The following is a 19,411-nucleotide window of genomic DNA, read 5'->3' as shown; positions in this document are numbered from 1 at the left end:
AGAGATGAAAGAATCATAGAACCGACAGTGGAAAAATCTACATCACGGAATCGCTCCAGAGCCCTCCGTCCTCAACCGCCACTGGATCTCCAAAAGTGGAACCCTCCCGTCTTCGGATCCCCAAAGTGAAACCCACCAGTTTGTCCTCGGATCCCCAAGGTGAAACCTTCCAACTTGTCCTCGAAACCCCACAAGTGGAAACCCTCCGATTTGTCTTCGGATTCCCACTATTAAAGTTTTTCGCTTCTGCATGAAATGTTGTGAACAAGAACACAACACCATTTCGAAAAGGCATAGGCCATGGGCGAGAGAGAGAGAGAGAGGGAGGAAATAAAGAGTAAGAAAGAGAGAGAAGGAAAGATATAGACAGAAGAAAAGATAAAGAGAGAGAAAGAAGAAATGAATGAAATGAGAGAAAGAGAGAGGGAGAGAGAGAGAAGAAATGGAGAGAGAGAGAGAGAGAGAAGAAATGAATGAAATGAGAGAGAGATGAAATGAATGAAATGAGAGAGAGAGAGATGAAATGAGAGAGAGAGAGAAGAAATGAGAGAGAGAGAGAGAAGAAATGAGAGAGAGAGAGAGAGAGGGAACCAACTTAAATAGCAATCTAAAAAGCAGAAAAAAACTGCATGCAACTTTTTTTTATTTTTTATGCACTGAGTTTATTTTTTTATTCTTTTGTTTTAGTTTATTTTTTAAACAAAACCCCCATTTTGTTGCTATCTGTAAAAGAAAAATAAATAACTTCTCACTAAGTTTAGAATACAGTATGGTTCATAGAATAGAACAGAACAGAATAGAATAAAATAAAATAGGATAGGTATGAATAGAATTAGAATGGAATAGAATTTAGAGAATAAAACAGAATAGAATGGAATATGTTTACCTATACTGCCAGAATGAGAGTAATGAGACTGAGAACAAAAAAGTCCCTTTAACCCAGCCAGCTAAAAAAGGTCTCAATCGAGGAGTTGCAATTGGGAAAATATTATTAATAAAAGGTTGATTCCTACGTAAAAACTTGTGAAAAATCCAAATATGAGGTCAAAACTCCGAAAAAGTAACTTTGAAAGCTCGAGAATTCAATTTTTAATTGCCGTTCTAATGAAAAAGTTCAAAGAGTTGTGAAGTCAGATTTCACGTCAAAATGCGCAGAAATGCTTGCGCACAAACAAACGAAGCGGGAGTCATGAATTATGACGTTATCGCCTACGGGAGCGTATGCCGTGATGTCAAAGTTCACGATTTAAAGTGTTTTTTAGGGAAATATTAGCGGCAGAGGTGGGAACTGGAACATTACATGCTAAGATTATGGGAAAATGCCCCGAGAAATGTAAATCGTTATCAACAGCAATAGTAATTATAGCCAATCGATTAAACCTTAAACTCCCGAAAAAATAAAATAAAAATGAGACCTATTCTATTGACTTTTGTTTTGAAATCGGTGTTCAAAATTTACAAGTGACCAAATTTTGCCGTCTTTGCACGGTGTTCAATTTCGAATTTCACCATTGCGTTGCTACCCTCTTCAAACTAGATTGGATGCCATTGTGGTGTTGCCCTCAAGATTATTACCAACTGAACCGTGGAGAGAGCCCCCTAGCTCTCTGATCAGGAGGTGCACCTCTGTCGAGGAATCTCTGGACCCCTAAGTGGGAAACCCCAACTTCCAAATCCTGGAAACACTTCCCCTTAGGGTATTAACGTCTGAAAAAAAAAAATTACCAGAAATAACCTTCTGGAGCCCTCAATTTCAGTGCCTCGTCATCGATCGGCAAACAATAAATTCATAGGAAAAAAACACAGAATGTAAAATCCTTAAAGCTTAAACTCGTTGCGTTTCAAACAATTTGAGCCATCCGTGGAAAAAGAAAAATTCCGTTGGTCCTCATTTTTCCTGCTCTATGACTTTGAAACATCACCCAAGTAAGCGCAACTGATCTATTTGACAGAGTCGACTGTATTTGAAACAGAAGGAGAAAAAGAGAGGAGAGGTGGGAAGAGGATGGAAAATAGAGAGAGAATGAAGGGTGTAAAGGGAGGGATACAGTAGGAGAGAGAGAGGCAGAGCAAGAGAGAGAGAGAGAGGAGGAGAAAGAGAAGGAGAGAGAAAGAAGTAAAGATAGATGGAGAGAGAGAGAGGGTATAATATCGTGTCGATGGCGTGCAATGTGCATCCACTATGAAGATAATATGAGAGGCAGTCAATGGGAAATAGAGAGAGAGAAAAGAGAAAAAGAGAGAGAGAGAGAAGAGGGGGATAATGATATGAAAATCAGGCACCGGAGTGAGAGAGAGAGGTAGAGAGAGTGAGAGAGAGGTAGAGAGAAAGAGACAGAGAGAGGGAGAGAGAGAGAGGGGTAGAGAGAAAGAGACAGAGAGTGGGAGAGAGAAAGAAGGAAGGAAGGGAGTGAATGGTAGCGGGTTAATGTTGTAAAGAGAGTGAGAGAGAGAGAGAGAGAGAGAGAGAGAGAAGGTAAATAAAGCGGTAATGATATCGAGATAGGGACAGAGGAAGAGAAAGAGAGAAGGAGAGAGAGAGAGAGAGATTACAAGTCACTTTAATAACGTTATACTGTTAGTTTTTGATAGAATATGTAAGTTGTAAGAGCCAGACACGATGCCAAAAAATAAGAGAGAGAGAGAGAGGAAAGTTGCGATTAGACCGAAAATAGGTTAGAATATGAGATTTGTTTCAAGTAGGGTGTCACCACGTTAGAATTTGTGATACCTAGGTTGTTATACCTACATACTATAATTACGAGTACCTATGTATGTACATCTGAAAGCTGAAAGACTAATACACATCAGACCAAAGCTACCTATGTATATCTGAAAGCTGAAAGACTAATACACATCAGACCAAAGCCCCTGGTTTATCGCAATCCGGGGCCTATTAGGGGAGCACGGCACATCGGGTGACATCGGGGCAAAACGGTACCCCGCCCTTTTTAGGAGCTAGAAAGTGCTGAGCTCTCTTGGATGGACTAGGAACTATTCCTGCAAGTGTTATCTTTGTTTTGGTCTGTGATTGATTCTTTTATCTTTTGTTTTCGAAGAGTACGGAGGTTTTTTCGATTTCACGAGTGCTTGATGCAATTTCTTGAGTGCTTGATGCAATGCCTGACGCTTTGGGGCAAAATGGTTTTAAATCCGTCTGGGGCAGAATGGTACCCTATACCCTAATGGGGAACGGTGCCCCAGGGTTCCATTTTGCCCTAAGGTGTTTTGCGTGTATAATGGTATAGGACCATTTTGCCCCAGCCTTGGGGCAAAACGGTCTTTTATGGTAGGTACCCTCATAAAAATATTTTTAGTTTTTTTTTCCAGTTATACATAAACTGTTCTTGTCTGATCTAATTTGTAGCTAAATAATTTTAGATTATGCTTTATTAGTCGTAGAGGAAAAAGAAAAATTCCGTTGGTCCTCATTTTTCCTGCTCTATGACTTTGAAACATCACCGAAGTAAGCGCAACTGATCTATTAGACAGAGTCGACTGTACTTGAAACTGAAGGAGAAAAAGAGAGGAGAAATGGGAAGAGGATGGAAAATAGAGAGAGAATGAAGGGTGTAAAGGGAGGGATACAGTAGGAGAGAGAGAGGGAGGGTATAATATCGTGTCGATGGTGTAGGTACAATGTGCATCCACTATGAAGATAATTTATGAGAGGCAGTCAATGGGAAATAGAGAGAGAGGAAGAAGAAGGAGAGAGATAGTGGGGAAAAAAGGAGAGAGGGAGAGAAAAGAGAAAGAGAGAGAGAGAAGGGAAGAAGAGGGGGATAATGATATGAAAATCAGGCACCGGAGTGAGAGAGAGAGGTAGAGAGAGTGAGTGAGAGAGAGAGAGAGAAAGAGACAGAGAGAGGGAGAGAGAGAGGGGTAGAGAGAAAGAGACAGAGAGTGGGAGAGAGAAAGAAGGAAGGAAGGGAGTGAATGGTAGCGGGTTAATGTTGTAAAGAGAGTGAGAGAGAGAGAGAGAGAGAGAGAGAGAGAAGGTAAATAAAGCGGAGTGAGTGGGAGCGGGTTAATGTTGTAAAGAGAGAGAGAGAGAGAGAGAGAGAGAGAGAGAGAGAAGGTAAATAAAGCGGTAATGATATCGAGATAGGGACAGAGGAAGAGAAAGATAGAGAGAGAAGGAGAGAGAGAGAGAGAGAGAGAAGGAGAGAGAGAGAGAGAGAAATTACAAGTCACTTTAATGTTTAATAACGTTATACTGTTAGTTTTTGATAGCATATGTAAGTTGTAAGAGCCAGGCACGATGCCAAAAAATAAAATTACATATCTGTGTGACTTTTATTTTTTTTAGTTAGGACCTCATAAGCACTAGAGGTGCCATTTTGCCCCGTGTTCCCCTAGGTACTTCGACATCCTGGGAATAGTCATGTGTTATGTACCTATGTCAAATTTACCAAAAAAAAGAGTAAAAAAAAAATAGAGTAGTACCCCCAATTCGTGAAAAGAATAGTTGCTCCCCAATAATAGCCCCATAAGGGATATAAAATTCGAAGCCAATTGCCTAATTTATTGTGGAGACTAAATGTTTTAACGCCTACTTTTTTAGGCTTTTTTTCCCTTCAATGTAGCTCCTAAGTTCTAATATTTTTTCTATTAATCCCTGATAAAGCAATAGTAGTTATAGCCAATCGATTAAACCTTAAACTCCCGAAAAAAATAAAATAAAAATGAGACCTATTCTATTGACTTTTGTTTTGAAATCGGTGTTCAAAATTTACAAGTGACCAAATTTTGCCGTCTTTGCACGGTGTTCAATTTCGAATGCCATAGGTTTCACCATTGCGTTGCTACCCTCTTCAAACTAGATTGGATGCCATTGTGGTGTCGCCCTCAAGATTATTACCAACTGAACCGTGGAGAGAGCCCCCTAGCTCTCTGATCAGGAGGTGCCCCTCTGTCGAGGAATCTCTGGACCCCTAAGTGGGAAACCCCAACTTCCAAATCCTGGGAACACTTCCCCTTAGGTATCAACGTCTTAAAAAAAATTACCGGAAATAACCTTCTGGAGCCCTCAATTTGCCTCGTCATCAATCGGCAAACAATAAATTCATAGGAAAAAAAACACAGAATGTAAAATCCTTAAAGCTTCAACTCGTTGCAATTTCAAACAATTTGAGCCATCCGTATCGAAGTTCTACCCCCTTTCAAAGAATCATAGAACCGACAGTGGAAAAATCTACATCAGAATCGCTCCAGAGCCCTCCGTCCTCAACCGCCGCTGGATCTCCAGAAGTGAAACCCTCCCGTCTTCGGATGATGGACTGCTCCGGTCCGGACAATGTTCGGTTCATCCAGAGAATCTTTGACGACACGGTGCGTGAACGCAACGAAGCGTACCACACCAACGAACTGCTCACGCAACGTCACGAAAAGCTTAAAAGCCAGTTGAAGATGTTCTGCGAGAAGTACAAGAACCAGAATGCCGAACTCTTGCGGCAAAAGGCACGAAGCGTACCACACCAACGAACTGCTCACGCAACGTCACGAAAAGCTTAAAAGCCAGTTGAAGATGTTCTGCGAGAAGTACAAGAATCAGAATGCCGAACTCTTGCGGCAAAAGGAGGCAAATACCGAGCTAATACGGGAGAATGTTGAGCTGCGGCAGGCCGTGTGCGACCTGAAGGCGGAACTCCGGCAGAAGAGCCAGGAGCTGGAGAGGTTAGTTTTTCTCCTTTTTTTTACTTTCCTCCTTACTTACTTACTCTCCATGTCCGGAAAAACGTCAAATATTGCGCCAGTGTGTTGCAGTCTTGATTGCGGTTTCATTGGATGCTATTTACTTTCCTTATCCTATAACCTATAGGAAGGAAAGACGGGAGAATGTTGAGCTGCGGCAGGCCGTGTGCGACCTGAAGGCGGAACTCCGGCAGAAGAGTCAGGAGCTGGAGAGGTTGGTTTTTCTCCTTTTTTTTTACTTTCCTCCCTACTTACTTACTCTCCATGTCCGGAAAAACGTCAAATATTGCGCCAGTGTGTTGCAGTCTTGATTGCGGTTTTATTGGATGCTATTTACTTTCCTTATCCTATAACCTATAGGAAGGAAATTATTTTTGGGGGATTGAGGCATTTGATGCTCGTAATATCTAGCACATCCGTGAAAGGTTAAAATGGGCTGTCGTTTTCATGAGAAAATTTCGGGTGCACTAAATCTCTTCTCGTTTGCCGCTTCAGGAACCGTTCCCCTTAGGCCAGCCACTCACTATCAGGTACACCTGATCAGGTCTACCTGATAATGAGTGCCTGCCTTAGAAAGTTAGATATTGATTTGGGGGAAAACCTTTCTGTGTGTTATTCAGCTTTCTAGGTACATATTGTGATTCTGGAGGTAGAACTATCAGAGAGTGATTGAATGGATCTCGCAGCTCGCTTTACACTTTACATGATAGTAAAAAAAATTCATCAACTAATCAATCGAATTCCAATCCGCAGGCGTGAACGCTGTGAGGCGGAATACGAGGCGTTGAAAGAGACCAACGAGAAAATTTCGGGTGCACTAAATCTCTTCTCGTTTGCCGCTTCAGGAACCGTTCCCCTTAGGCCAGCCACTCACTATCAGGTACACCTGACGACAGGTACACCTGATCAGGTCTACCTGATAATGAGTGCCTGCCTTAGAGATATTGATTTGAGGGAAATCCTTTCTGTGTGTTATTCAGCTTTCTAGGTACATATTGTGATTCTGGAGGTAGAACTATCAGAGAGTGATTGAATGGATCTCGCTTTACATAATAGTAAAAATTCGCTTTCTAGGTACATATTGTGATTCTGGAGGTAGAACTATCAGAGAGTGATTGAATGGATCTCGCTTTACATAATAGTAAAAATTCATTGTATTCTGGAGGTAGAACTATCAGAGAGTGATTGAATGGATCTCGCTTTACATAATAGTAAAAATTCATCAACTAATCAATCGAATTCCACCAATCCGCAGGCGTGAACGCTGTGAGGCGGAATACGAGGCGCTGAAAGAGACCAACGAATGTGTCCAGAAGACACTGGACAAGTTACGCCAAGAACACTGCAAGCTAGAAGCCAGACTGGAAGGCAGCGAGTGCCAGAAAGCCAAAATCCAACAACAAGTGTCCGCCAAACTCAATGAACATATGACGGAACTTAACGCGCTACGAGACGCTAACAAGCGTCTCACCGACAAGCGCGATGCGCTAAAGGAAGAGCTCTGCAAGTGTATGCAGAATTACAAAGAGGTGAAGCAAGACTTTGAGCGTTTTTTCTAATTTTGTAGACAACCCACTTTTCGAAAATTGAAAATTAATTTCCATAATAATTATAAAAGGTAGTAATTTCTCTGACTGGGGCGCCTTCAACAAGGAGTAGACCAGCTCAGTCTGGATGGGATACTAAGCCGGGAGGATACCTTCAGTTTGAAAATCCAGTTTCCAAAGAAACTTTGAGCGCGCCTGCGATAAGTTGACCGAGCAGGAGAGGGCGATTGAAGGGTACAAAGCGAACATCGCCGGGCTGAAGGCCAAGCTGTGCAGAAGCGTCTTTCAGATGAAGCAGCACGCCCAGAGACGGGATTCCCCGCTCCAGAACAAGGTGTGGGACCATGGTGACGATCGCCCTTTCAGATGAAGCAGCACGCCCAGAGACGGGATTCCCCGCTCCAGAACAAGGTGTGGGACCATGGTGACGATCGCCCGGCGTGGCGCCATGAGACCCAGCAATCTAGCAGTGCCAGCTTCCCGTCTTCGCGACACCGCAGTGCCCCGCCCCAATCCTGCCCGGGCACCCGTGCCTTTCAGATGAAGCAGCACGCCCAGAGACGGGATTCCCCGCTCCAGAACAAGGTGTGGGACCATGGTGACGATCGCCCGGCGTGGCGCCGTGAGACCCGGCAATCTAGCAGTGCCAGCTTCCCGTCTTCGCGACACCGCAGTGCCCCGCCCCAATCCCGCCCGGACACCCGTGCCTCCCCTCACCACGGGAGCGACCAGCACCGTAGCCAGAGCGATCACCGGCCAGGACGCGCCAAGACGGTGAATTTCCCAGGCTCAGAGCTGACGCTAGCGCCGGACCCGAGGAGTAGCGTTCAGCGGCGAGATTCCGGGAGTGTTTCCAAGCATGTGACCGGCGGATGTGACCAGCCCGGGAGTGGTTGTCGCGTTTCTTCCTCGGCAAGTTCCGCTTGCGGACGGACCGTTGGACCACAACACCCGAGTGCGTCAAGCGGAAGTAATGTTACCGTTGGGAGCTTGCAGCTAGAGTCCCGGTGGCCTGACAACTCTGCCAAGAAGTTGCGAGGGAAGAAGGAGTCGAGAGATTGTATTGTACAGTGAAAATTAGAGGTGCTCCCCCTCTGGTGGTTGGACACAGGAAAGCTTTGTGTGTTTCAAGGCGAAAGAGGTGTTTTATAACTCTCGCGATTTCATTAAAGTTGACATTTTGTATTGTACAGTGAAAATTAGAGGTGCTCCCCCTCTGGTGGTTGGACACAGGAAAGCTTTGTGTGTTTCAAGGCGAAAGAGGTGTTTTGTAACTCTCGCGATTTCATTAAAGTTGACATTTTGGAATTAACTCTCTTCTCCTGAGTCCATTAATTTTTTACTTTCCTTATCCTATAGGAAGGAAAGTAATGTAATCGGGTCAAATTTTCGATGGTCAGTTTTTTAGTGCCAAAACACGTTTTGAGGTCCCTAAAGCCTAAATTCAAAGTTTCAGCCATTGATTCATGTGTGTGTCTGTCTGTAATCAAGATATCTCGAGAACGGTAAGAGCTAGAGACTTGAAATTTGGTATGAAGCTGTCGAGTGTAACAAGGATGCGACACAAAACTTTTGGTTAAGATCGATGCAACGCTTGGTGGCATTTCGGCCGCTTTTTGGCGGTTTTCGGTGTAATTCAATAATATCTCGAGAACAGTATGAGCTTGAGACTTGAAATTTGGTATTTAGTTCACAAATGTGACAAGGAGCGTGAGATAGAGGGAGGGAGAGAGAAAGAGGAAAAAGAGAGGAAAGAAACAGAGAAGGAGAGGGAATGAGTGGGAAAGAGAGAGGAAAAGAGATAAATATGCACGGGAAAAGAGAGCAAACGAGAGAAAGAGAGATAAATGGAAAAAGGGGGAGAGAGAGCGAAAGAGGAAAAGAGAGGGAGGAAGAATAAAGAGGGAAAGAGAGATAGATTCTTCAAGAGTTAGAAGTCCCCATGGACAAGCCAGTAGGAAGAAAGTTGTTGGAAAAGTAAAATTGAAAAGTAAATATAGGTACCTTGTTGAAAAGTAGATAGATATAGCTAGTTGAAAAGTAAAATTGAAAAGCAAATAGCTAAGTATAGGGGGAGCCACTTTGGGGAATAAGGAGTGAGTTCCGGATTTCGCCCTGATAGGGAAGCTAAAGAATTAGCCAAGGTTGAGTGCGAAGGACACTTACTAAGACACGGAACTCTAACTGCGAGAGTAATAGAGGAGATGATAGAAGGCACTAATACAGTTGGAAGGCCACCCCTTGACTACATAAAGCAGATCATGAGAGACATGAACATGACTGATAGGGAAGCTAAAGAATTAGCCAAGGTTGAGTGCGAAGGACACCCACTCGTAAAATTTTGTAGCCAATACCAAATGTCAGCCGAAAAGTGAACACCCTAGGGCTGATTGACTGACTGCTGACGATAAACGCCGCGCTGACCCCATCTAAATAGAGGAAAAGACGAAGAAAAAAGGGAAAGAACGAAACCTGGGTCAATAGTAATAGAGGGGATGATAGAAGGCACTAATACAGTTGGAAGGCCACCCCTCGACTACATAAAGCAGATCATGAGAGACATGAACGTGCCGACATACTAGAGGAAAGCAGAAGATCGAGAATCATGGCGTACTGCTGCAAACCAGCCCCTCGGCTGTTAACCAATGATGCAATGATGATGATGATGATGATGATGATGATGAAAGGGCACCCACTCGTAAAATTTTGTAGCCAATACCAAATGTCAGCCCAAAAGTGAACACCCTAGGGCTGATTGACTGACTGCTGACGATAAACGCCGCGCTGACGCCATCTAAATAGAGGAAAAGACGAAGAAAAAAGGGAAAGAACGAAACCTGGGTCAACGGAAAGCAGAAGATCGAGAATCATGGCGTACTGCTGCAAACCAGCCCCTCGGCTGTTAACCAATGATGATGATGATGATGATGATGAAAGGGCACCCACTCGTAAAATTTTGTAGCCAATACCAAATGTCAGCCCAAAAGTGATCACCCTAGGGCTGATTGAATGCTGACGATAAACGCCGCGCTGACGACATCTAAATAGAGGAAAAGACGAAGAAAAAAGGGAAAGAACGAAACCTGGGTCAATTGAAACATAAAATCTATATAGAACCAAGGAAAAACAATAGACCGGTTGCGCTTACTTGGGTGAGGTTTCAAAGTCAAAGAGCAGGAAAAATGAGGACCAACGGAATTTTTCTTTTCCTTCTACGACTTCTAGATCCCGAGAAAAGGCGATTTGAAAAAATACCGGTGAATCTTAGCTGTAAAACTGTTTTGACTTGGCGGGTCTGAGCGCTACCACACTCCTTAATATCTTGACGTTACGACATACGCTTCCGTACGCGATGACGTCACATCAACTGTCCCAAACAAAGCTCCCTTGCAGGCAACACTAGTGTAATGCGTATATACTATATACGCATGCTTTTCTGCGCATTTCCTATTTACTGACGTCACAATTCTTTGAACTTTTCCATTCGAACGGCAAATGAAAAATTAATTTTCTGCGCATTTCCTATTTACTGACGTCACAATTCTTTGAACTTTTCCATTAGAACGGCAAATGAAAAATCAATTTTCGACCTAACATATGACGGAACTTAACGCGCTACGAGACGCTAACAAGCGTCTCACCGACAAGCGCGATGCGCTAAAGGAAGAGCTCTGCAAGTGCATGCAGAATTACAAAGAGGTGAAGCAAGACTTTGAGCGCTATTTGTGATAACCTCGCTCCATGTGCTTCCTGATGCAAACAAAGCGGTATCATCCGCAAACGATACGAGTTTTCCCTTTAGTGGTAGGTCAGATTATGGAAAAAGTGGTCGAAAATTGGATTTTCTAGACTGAGTTTCATTCGATCTAGCCACGGCGCCCATTTACCCGAAATTTTTCAAACACTAAATGGCAAACTTTTACCATTCAAATAAAGAAAAAATCATCACCATACCTGAAATAGTATGTACCTTTGTAGCAATTTGAAAAACAAACCTCTAAAAAAACACCCAATACATATAACATCACAGATCACTTTTGCGAACAAGAAAGTAGTGATGAAAGTAAACTAGAAGGACCTGGAACTATTAAGAACGTTGTTAATAAAATATAATTGGATAGGAAAAGAGAAAATGGATTGAAGAAGAAGAAAATGAAGAAGAAGGAGGATAAGAAGAAAACGAAGGAGGAGAAAGAAGAAGTTGAAGGGAGGACAAGGGAAAAATAATTGGATAGAGGAAAAAAGAAGAAGAAATTGAGGAAGAAGGAGAAAAAGAAGAGGAGACAGACAAATAAGTATAAGAAGAAATTGATCAAGAAGAAGAAGAAGATAACGAAGATGATGGGAGAGAGGACAAAGAAAAAAAAATTAACCGGATAGATAGGGTAAAAAAGAAGATGATGAAAAGTAGAGGAAACAGACAAAGAAATTGATAGAGAAGAAGACGAAGGAAAGAAAAAAAAAAAGAAGACGAAGGAGGAGAAGAAAAAAAGAAGACGAAGGAGGAGAAGAAAAAAAATAAAAAAGAGAGAGAGAGAGAGGAGCCAGACAGAGACAAATTAATGAGAAAATAAAAGAAAGACGAAGAGCGAGAAAGAGAGAGAAGAGGGAGAGAGAAACAGAGAGAGAGAGAGAGAGAGAGAGAGAGAGAGAGAGAGAGAGAGAAACAGAGAGAGAGGGGGGGAGAGATAACGAAATGATGAATGAGAAGAAAAATAGAGCGAGAAAATGTAAAGAGAGAGAAAGAGATGGGAAAGGGGGAAGAACTTTTTTTAGAGAGAGAGAGAGAGAGTAAAAAAAAGAGAGAAAGAATAGTAAAAATGGTAATGGTAGAATATGTACCTAGTAATAATAAACATGGAAGAGGCAAAATGGAGAAATAATTACAATAAAATATAAATAATATTGTAGAAATAATACCGGTAAAATGGGGTGACTTTGAACATGCGTGTGGTTTTGGACAGAGGGTGACCATACCCTAAATTTTAAAATTTCCACCGGTGAATTAATTTCCAATATTTTTCTAATTTTGTGACAACCCACTTTTCGAAAATTGAAAATTAATTTCCATAATAATTATAATAGGTAGTAATTTCTCTGACTGGGGCGCCTTCAACAAGGAGTAGACCAGCTCAATCTGGATGGGATACTAAGCCGGGAGGATACCTTCAGTTTGAAAATCCAGTTTCCAAAGAAATAGATCTTTTTTTAAAGACGTTTGACAGAGGGAACTGTAACTGCTATCAAAAAACAAAACAAAAGGTTTTTTTTTATCGTAAAAAAAAACTGAAGAAAGAATGCATGCATATTGCATAGAGAGAATTTTTTTGTTCGGAAAATAGGTAAAATGGAAGCAAGCATCTATGCTAAAAATACCTTAAGTGTTGAGAGAGAGAGAGAACGAGAGAGAGAGAGAAGGAAAAAGAGAGAGAGAGAGAAGGAAAAAGAGAGAGAGAGAAGGAAAAAGAGAGAAACAGAGAGAGAAGGAAAAAGAGAGAGACAGAGAGAGAAGGAAAAAGAGAGAGATGAAGAACAAGAGAGAGAAAGGAATAAAGAATGAATTTCATATCCAGAAAAAGAGTAAAGGAGAGAGAGAGAGAGACGGAGAAGAAAAGAAAGAGTAAAAAAAAAAGGGAAGAGAGAGAAGGGAGACCGAGAAATGTTAGGAAGGATGGAGATAGAGAGAGAGAGAGAGAGAAGGAAGTTCATATCCAGAAAAAGAGTAAAGGAGAGAGAGAGAGAGAGAGACGGAGAAGAAAAGAAAGAGTAAAAAAAAAGGGAAGAGAGAGAAGGGAGACCGAGAAATGTTAGGAAGGATGGAGATAGAGAGAGAGAGAGAGAAGGAAGTTCATATCCAGAAAAAGAGTAAAGGAGAGAGAGAGAGAGAGAGACGGAGAAGAAAAGAAAGAGTAAAAAAAAAGGGAAGAGAGAGAAGGGAGACCGAGAAATGTTAGGAAGGATGGAGATAGAGAGAGAGAGAGAGAGAAGGAAGTTCATATCCAGAAAAAGAGTAAAGGAAAGAAGGAGGAGGAGTAGGAAGAGTAGAAGAAGGAAAGAAAGAAGGAGGAAAGAGGAGGAGTAGGAGGAAAGAAAGAGTGAGGATAAGGGAAATAATAAATGAGAAGGGAGAGAAAGAGGGAAGGAAGAAAAGGCAGAGGGGCCGGAAAAGAAGGAGGGGTAGGAATGTAAGGAAGATAAAGAGGAGAATAAGAAGAAGGAAAAGTATTATGAAGACGAGGAGAAGGAGGAGGAAAGAAACAGGTAGAGGAAAAGGGGAGAGAAAGAGAAGGAGGAAATAGAGGAAAGGAAAAAGAAGTATAGGAAAGTAAGAAACAGGAAGAGAGAAAGAGGAGAAGGAATTAGGGAGAGAAGGGAAATTTAAAGAAAGTAGAAAGGAAGAGGACGCGAAGAAGAAGAAACAGGAAGAGAGAAAGAGAAGAAGAGAAGGAAATTTTAAAGAAGAAGCTATAACTAGCTTTGGAGTTTGGAGAACGACTGCAAAAAAAAACATGAGATGTGTAATGATTTTATTACGCCAAGAGGAAATTTACTCAGACGCATTATAATCTCAGATTCTTTGTGGTAAAGTAAAACCTTTTAGAAGGAAATTTTAAAGAAGAAGCTATAACTAGCTTTGGAGTTTGGAGAACGACTGCAAAAAAAAACATGAGATGTGTAATAATTTTACCACGCCAAGAGGAAATTTACTTAGACACATTATAATCTCAGATTCTTTGTGGTAAAGTAGAACCTTTCCACTACTTTAGTGTATATCACAGCATTAATGCGTTGCCTGCGAGGGAGCTTTGCTCGGGATATTTGATGAGACGTTCATCGCCTACGGGAGCGTATGCCGTGACGTCAAAGTTCACGATTTACCGGTATTTTTTAAATCGATTTATCTCGGTACCTAGAAGTCGTAGAGGAAAAAGAAAAATTCCCTTGGTCCTCATTTTTCCTGCTCTATGACTTTGAAACATCGCCCAAGTAAGCGCAACTGATCTATTGTCCTCTCGAAGCCAAGGGCACTCCGAACTCTGAGCACAGAGCCGGAATAACTTGGGCTCCGCCGGGAATCGAACCCGGACCTCCGGAGTGCAAACCTAGTGTGATACCCACTCGGCCACGGAGGACCTAGGCTACTTCTGTATCTATGATATATAGTGTAAAATATGTATTTAAAACAATCAACTCAATATATAAAACATCTCATCTAACGACAAGCCCATTGGCAGTGTTCCTATAGCCGCTGCCCACGCTGAATCGCAAGAGATATTCTCTGCGTGAGAAATGCAGCGGCTCTTCCATCTCCGGACCTCTCAATGCGATACCTCTAGGTACTTGTAGGTATTTACCTGCCTCGGTGGTGTAGTGTCTGTTAGTCCCTTAGCCAGATTAAACAGGTCTACACTCTCTGTTCAAATTCCCCCAGCCAGACTAAGCCTCGGTGGTTTAGTGGTCAAGGCGCTCGCCTGGTAAACAGGAGGGCGTGGGTTCAATCCCAGCCGAGGTATGGAATTTCATCCTCAATATAATTTGAGAATTTGACCACAATAAATAATAGTAGTAGCCTACTGCTGGAGTAAAGGGACTTTTCAGTCCTATGCGAGCAGTTTAAACAAGCACTATTATTATTTTTTATCGAAGTAACACATGTAGGTACCTATCTATAACTTTTTTTCCCCAAATAGGTAAAAAGTTTCCACTTCTTGGCGGTGTTGCAACACGTCTGTTGCATTTCCTAATAATATTACAGAAAGGAAACAGCTGGTGTTAGCATAAAATTATGGTTTCTCCCTCTCTTTTCCTCTCCCTCTCTCTCGCTCTCTCTCTCTCTCTCTCTTCCGGTCTTTCCTTTTTTTCCCACTCTCTTTCTCCTTCTCCTTTTTCCTATCTTTCTTAAAATCCGCCCCGGGCGGGAATCGAACCCGCGGCCTAGCGCTTACGAGGCAGACGCACTACCAACTAAGCTAACTAGGCTGGCTGACACATAAGCTTTGTTTATTAATCGGAGAAGTATACCTTAAACCGAGTTGAAACTCAAATAGTGGTCCTGGGAATGATTTTCATTTTTAGATTGTCGCTTGCCTTTTCAAAACAATGGAGGCCTGGGGCCCCATGACGCCATTTTGTTTCATAGGCACTGGTCACATTGTCACATACCTATCCCTATTAGAAAACTTTCCTTATTTTAATTCCCTTATCACCTCCTCCTCTTCTTCTTCTTCTTCTTCTTCTTCTTCTTCTTCTTCTCCTTCTCCTTCTTCTTCTCTGCTTCTTTCTTCTTCTTCCTCTTCTGCTTCTTCTGCTTCTCCTCCTCCTCCTCCTTCCTTCTTCTTTTTCTTCTTCTTCGATTTTTTTTTCTTACTCCTCCTCCTCCCCTCCTTATTTTCATTCTTTGTTATTTTAAATCAATATTATTTGTTGAAGTTTCTTTTTTTTTTCTTCTTCTTCTTCTTCTTCTTCTTCTTCTTCTTCTTCTTCTTCTTCTTCTTCTTCAAACTAGCATCTATTCTGCTTGGAAACTTTGTTCCTCGTATCAATTTATTAGCAAAGTATGGTCATGTATACCTAACCTATAAAACTAAGATGGACACCCTTATTTCAGTGGCGTAAATGTGTACTGCTTCATGTCTGGCTGGGGGACTTTAAACAAGGAGTATACCAGGCTCCATCCACCCCTGGTGGTCGATTGAAAGGGGGCACCTGCCCGCTTTCGCCTCAATCCCCCAGGATACCAGCCTGAAATTTCCTTTGCTAAACAAATAGCAAAGGTTAAGAATTTCTGTAGCCAAAACCAAATGTCATTGCACGTGACGTGATGGTAGTGTAGCTGTCCTGAACGACATTACCTCAAACTAGGTACATCTTTCTGACTCCCCATGACTTCACGTGACGTAACGTGATGGTAGTGTTTCTACCTTTACAGAAAAAAAAGTAAAAAGAAGGAAGCTATAAATTCCAAGTAAATTGTAAAAAAAAAAAAAATAAACTATACCTATAAAGAAAAGTACCCATTAAAAAATATAAAAAAGCTCTTTACAAGCACCCATACAACCTATTTTGCCTTAAGGCAACCCAAGATTTTTTCAAAATCTTCAAAATTTCGTGTTCTTTTTTTTCTCTACTTCCTCTTTTTCTCCCTCCCTTTCATTCTTCTTTCGAATTTTCCAATCCTCTCTCTCCCTCCTTGTTATATCTTTTCTCTTCCTTCTCCCTCCTCCCTTTTCATTCTTCTTTCTTTAATCTGAGGGAAGATTTCGTCTCCCTCTCTCTTTTTGTTTCTCTTTTGCTCATCTCCTCATTCTTCTTTTGAGTACTTCTTCTTCTTCTTCTTCTTCTTCTTCTTCTTCTTCTTCTTCTTCTTCTTCTTCTTCTTCTTCTTCTTCTTCTTCTTGCTTCTTCTTCTTCTTCTTCTTCTTCTTCTTCTTCTTCTTCTTCTTCTTCTTCTTCTTCTTCTTCTTCTTCTTCTTCTCCTACTTCTTCCTCATTTCGTTTAACACATGAACTGCCTTAAGGAATGTTCAGATTGTGCTTGAACACTCTCTCTCTCTCTCTCTCTCTCTCCTTTTTTATTGTTTATCCCTCTTTTTTCTTATCTTTCATTCCATAATATCTATTTCTCTCTCTCTCTCTCTCTCTCTCTCTCTCTCTCTCTCTCTCCTTTCTTTCCTTCTCTTTGCTCTTCAATCTATCCGTCCTTCCTTTATTAAATTACAATAGTATAATAATAAAAGGTATAGTAGACGGACCATTGTATTCGCTTCGGTGTCGTCTGTCTGTCTGTCACTCTGTCTGTCCCCATAGAAGGACTTATTCAAACCTGGTCGACCTATATATCAATTCAAAGGTCTTTTTACCAGCAGGAACACGAAAATGGTGGTGCAAATTTTGTCCAGAGAACCATAAAGCCAAAAAAACAAAAAAAAAAACTGGTTTTTGGGGGATTTTTTTTTACTCTACATTTCTTTTCTTCTATCTTTCTTTAACTCTCTCTCTCTACTTCCGTTCTTCTCCCTCTCTCTCTCGTAATATCCCATATAGAGGTCTTCTTCCTCTTCTTCTTCTTCTTCTTCTTCTTCTTCTCCTTCGCCTTTTCCCATGTTCAGATGGGGTCGGGCCGTTTGTCGTCGGCCTCTCAATCAGCTTTAGAGTGATCGCTTTGAGGCCAACTGGTTTTGGCTAAACAAAATTTTCCGCGCGGGATGCCCTTCGCACTCAACCTTCGCTATTGATATGGCGTGAGGAAAAATGAGGTATAGGTACCTTACAAAACATACGATACAGAATGTAAATACCTAACCTATTACAAACTCTGGAATAAAAGTCTAGAACAATGCCATTCAAAGGCGAATCTCTAGAAAAAGGTGTGAAAAATAAAACAAGCTGGTTGTTACTTTCTATTTTTTTCTCTCTAATTGTTTCAAGTAGGTACTTTGGTAAATTTCAATTTTATATGTTCCAAGGAATATGTACCTACAAGTAGGTTTACCAAAAATGTGAATCTCTAATGTAGGTAACAGTTAGGCATTGTATACACCAACCATTGTAACAAAATTTATTTAAATACAACAATTTAAAAATCTAATCTAATCTAATCTAACTCTGGATATATGTACCTGCGGTCTTCATGTAAACAGAGAGAGAGAGAGGATAAGATAGAGAGAGACAGAGCAAAATTAGAAGAGAGAGAGAGAGAAGGATGTATTCCTAAATCCTATACTTGAAATAGAATATAATTTATGAGTTTGGTAAACAGAGAGAGAGAGAGGATAAGATAGAGAGAGACAGAGCAAAATTAGAGAGAGAGAAGGATGTATTCCTAAATCCTATACTTGAAATAGAATATAATTTATGAGTTTGGTAAACAGAGAGAGAGAGAGAGAGAGGATAAGATAGAGAGAGACAGAGCAAAATTAGAAGAGAGAGAGAGAGAGGGAGAGACAGTGCAAAATTAGTAGAGAGGGAGAGAGAGACAGAGCAAAATTAGAAGAGAGGGAGAGAGAGAGACAGAGCAAAATTAGAAGAGAGGGAGAGAGAGAGAGACAGAGCAAAATTAGAAGAGAGGGAGAGAGACAGAGGCGACAGAGCAAAAGTAGAAGAGAGAGAGAGAGAGAGGGATAAAAAGGGAGCTAAATTCTGTTAAAGTAAGAAGAGAAAAAGAAGACAGAAAGAGCGAGAGAGAGAGCAATAGAGAAAGAGTGAAAAAGCAGAGAGAGAGAGAGAAAGAGAGAGAGAGAGAAAGAGAAAGAGAGAGAGAGAGAGGTGGACACACACAAAAAGGTAGAGTGAGAGAGAAAGGAAGAGAGAGAGAGAGAGAAGGATGTATACAACCTACTTACATTTTTGCCCCTAGATAGCCATCGCCCCCTTTATCGCTCCTTTTATTGATCGCCCCCTAAGGCTTCATCGCCCCCCAGGGGGCGACATCGCCCAGGTTGGGAAACACTGGTTTATATGTACCTTGTACACCGATAAAATATTGCAGAAAGTTGCAACTAAGAATAGGTAGGTAAGAATAATAAAATGTAGGTACCTAGTAAATTATTTTCTCAAGTGGAGAGAATTAGTAATGCTGTGACATGCACAAACATTGTGAGTGAACTAGTCGACATTGCTGCAAGAAATCCCATTACCAATATAACATTGAAAAATTGCACTTCCTTTGATTTTCGACCTGTCATAAGTTCCATCATTTACAAGCACAAAGGCGTGTGATGTTCACACCAGATTTTTTTCTATACTTATTGTACCCTACATATATATATTTGTAAATCTGTCCAAGGACAGGTACCTATCAGTACAACTTTCTCCACTTTTCTCTATCTTGTGCATCCTCTCTTAATTCTGCATATGATTTGCCCTTCAGGATATCTTCTTGATGGTTTTCAATATGCTTCTTTCTTCTCCTACTCTTCTCAGCACTTCCTCATTACGTATTTTGTCCGACCACTTGATCTTTTCCATTCTTCATTCTTCTCCAAAGCCACATCTCGAGACTTTCCACGTATCTTTCCTCTTTCTTCCTACATATGTAATTATATAAAAGTACCTATTACATATTTCTCTACTATCCCTTTCATTTCCAGTTTCTTCTTCCCTCCTCTTCCTTCCTTCAGCTCTCCCACTCTTCTCTTCCTCCTCCTCCTCTTCCTTCAGCTCTCCCTCTC

General features: G+C 41.4%; 1 protein-coding gene across 1 annotated transcript; it reads left to right on the top strand.

Annotated features, from left to right (window-relative positions):
- The first annotated feature begins 4,686 nt into the window (after nt 1-4,686).
- On the top strand, nt 4,687-8,554 carry LOC103514739. The gene is made up of 7 exons (XM_026827628.1): nt 4,687-5,460; nt 5,579-5,608; nt 5,841-5,908; nt 6,950-7,234; nt 7,425-7,602; nt 7,848-8,324; nt 8,447-8,554. Exons 1-6 carry the CDS (start codon nt 5,272-5,274, stop codon nt 8,313-8,315), a joined length of 1,218 nt encoding a protein of 405 aa, XP_026683429.1. The 5' UTR covers nt 4,687-5,271; the 3' UTR covers nt 8,316-8,324; nt 8,447-8,554.
- Nucleotides 8,555-19,411: the final 10,857 nt, after the last annotated feature.

This window comes from Diaphorina citri, unplaced genomic scaffold (assembly GCF_000475195.1).
Source record: "Diaphorina citri unplaced genomic scaffold, Diaci psyllid genome assembly version 1.1 scaffold1213, whole genome shotgun sequence".
Lineage (NCBI taxonomy): Eukaryota > Metazoa > Arthropoda > Insecta > Hemiptera > Psyllidae > Diaphorina > Diaphorina citri.
The sequence above is the reverse complement of the archived record's forward strand: the minus strand, read 5'-3'. Positions and strand labels throughout refer to the sequence as shown.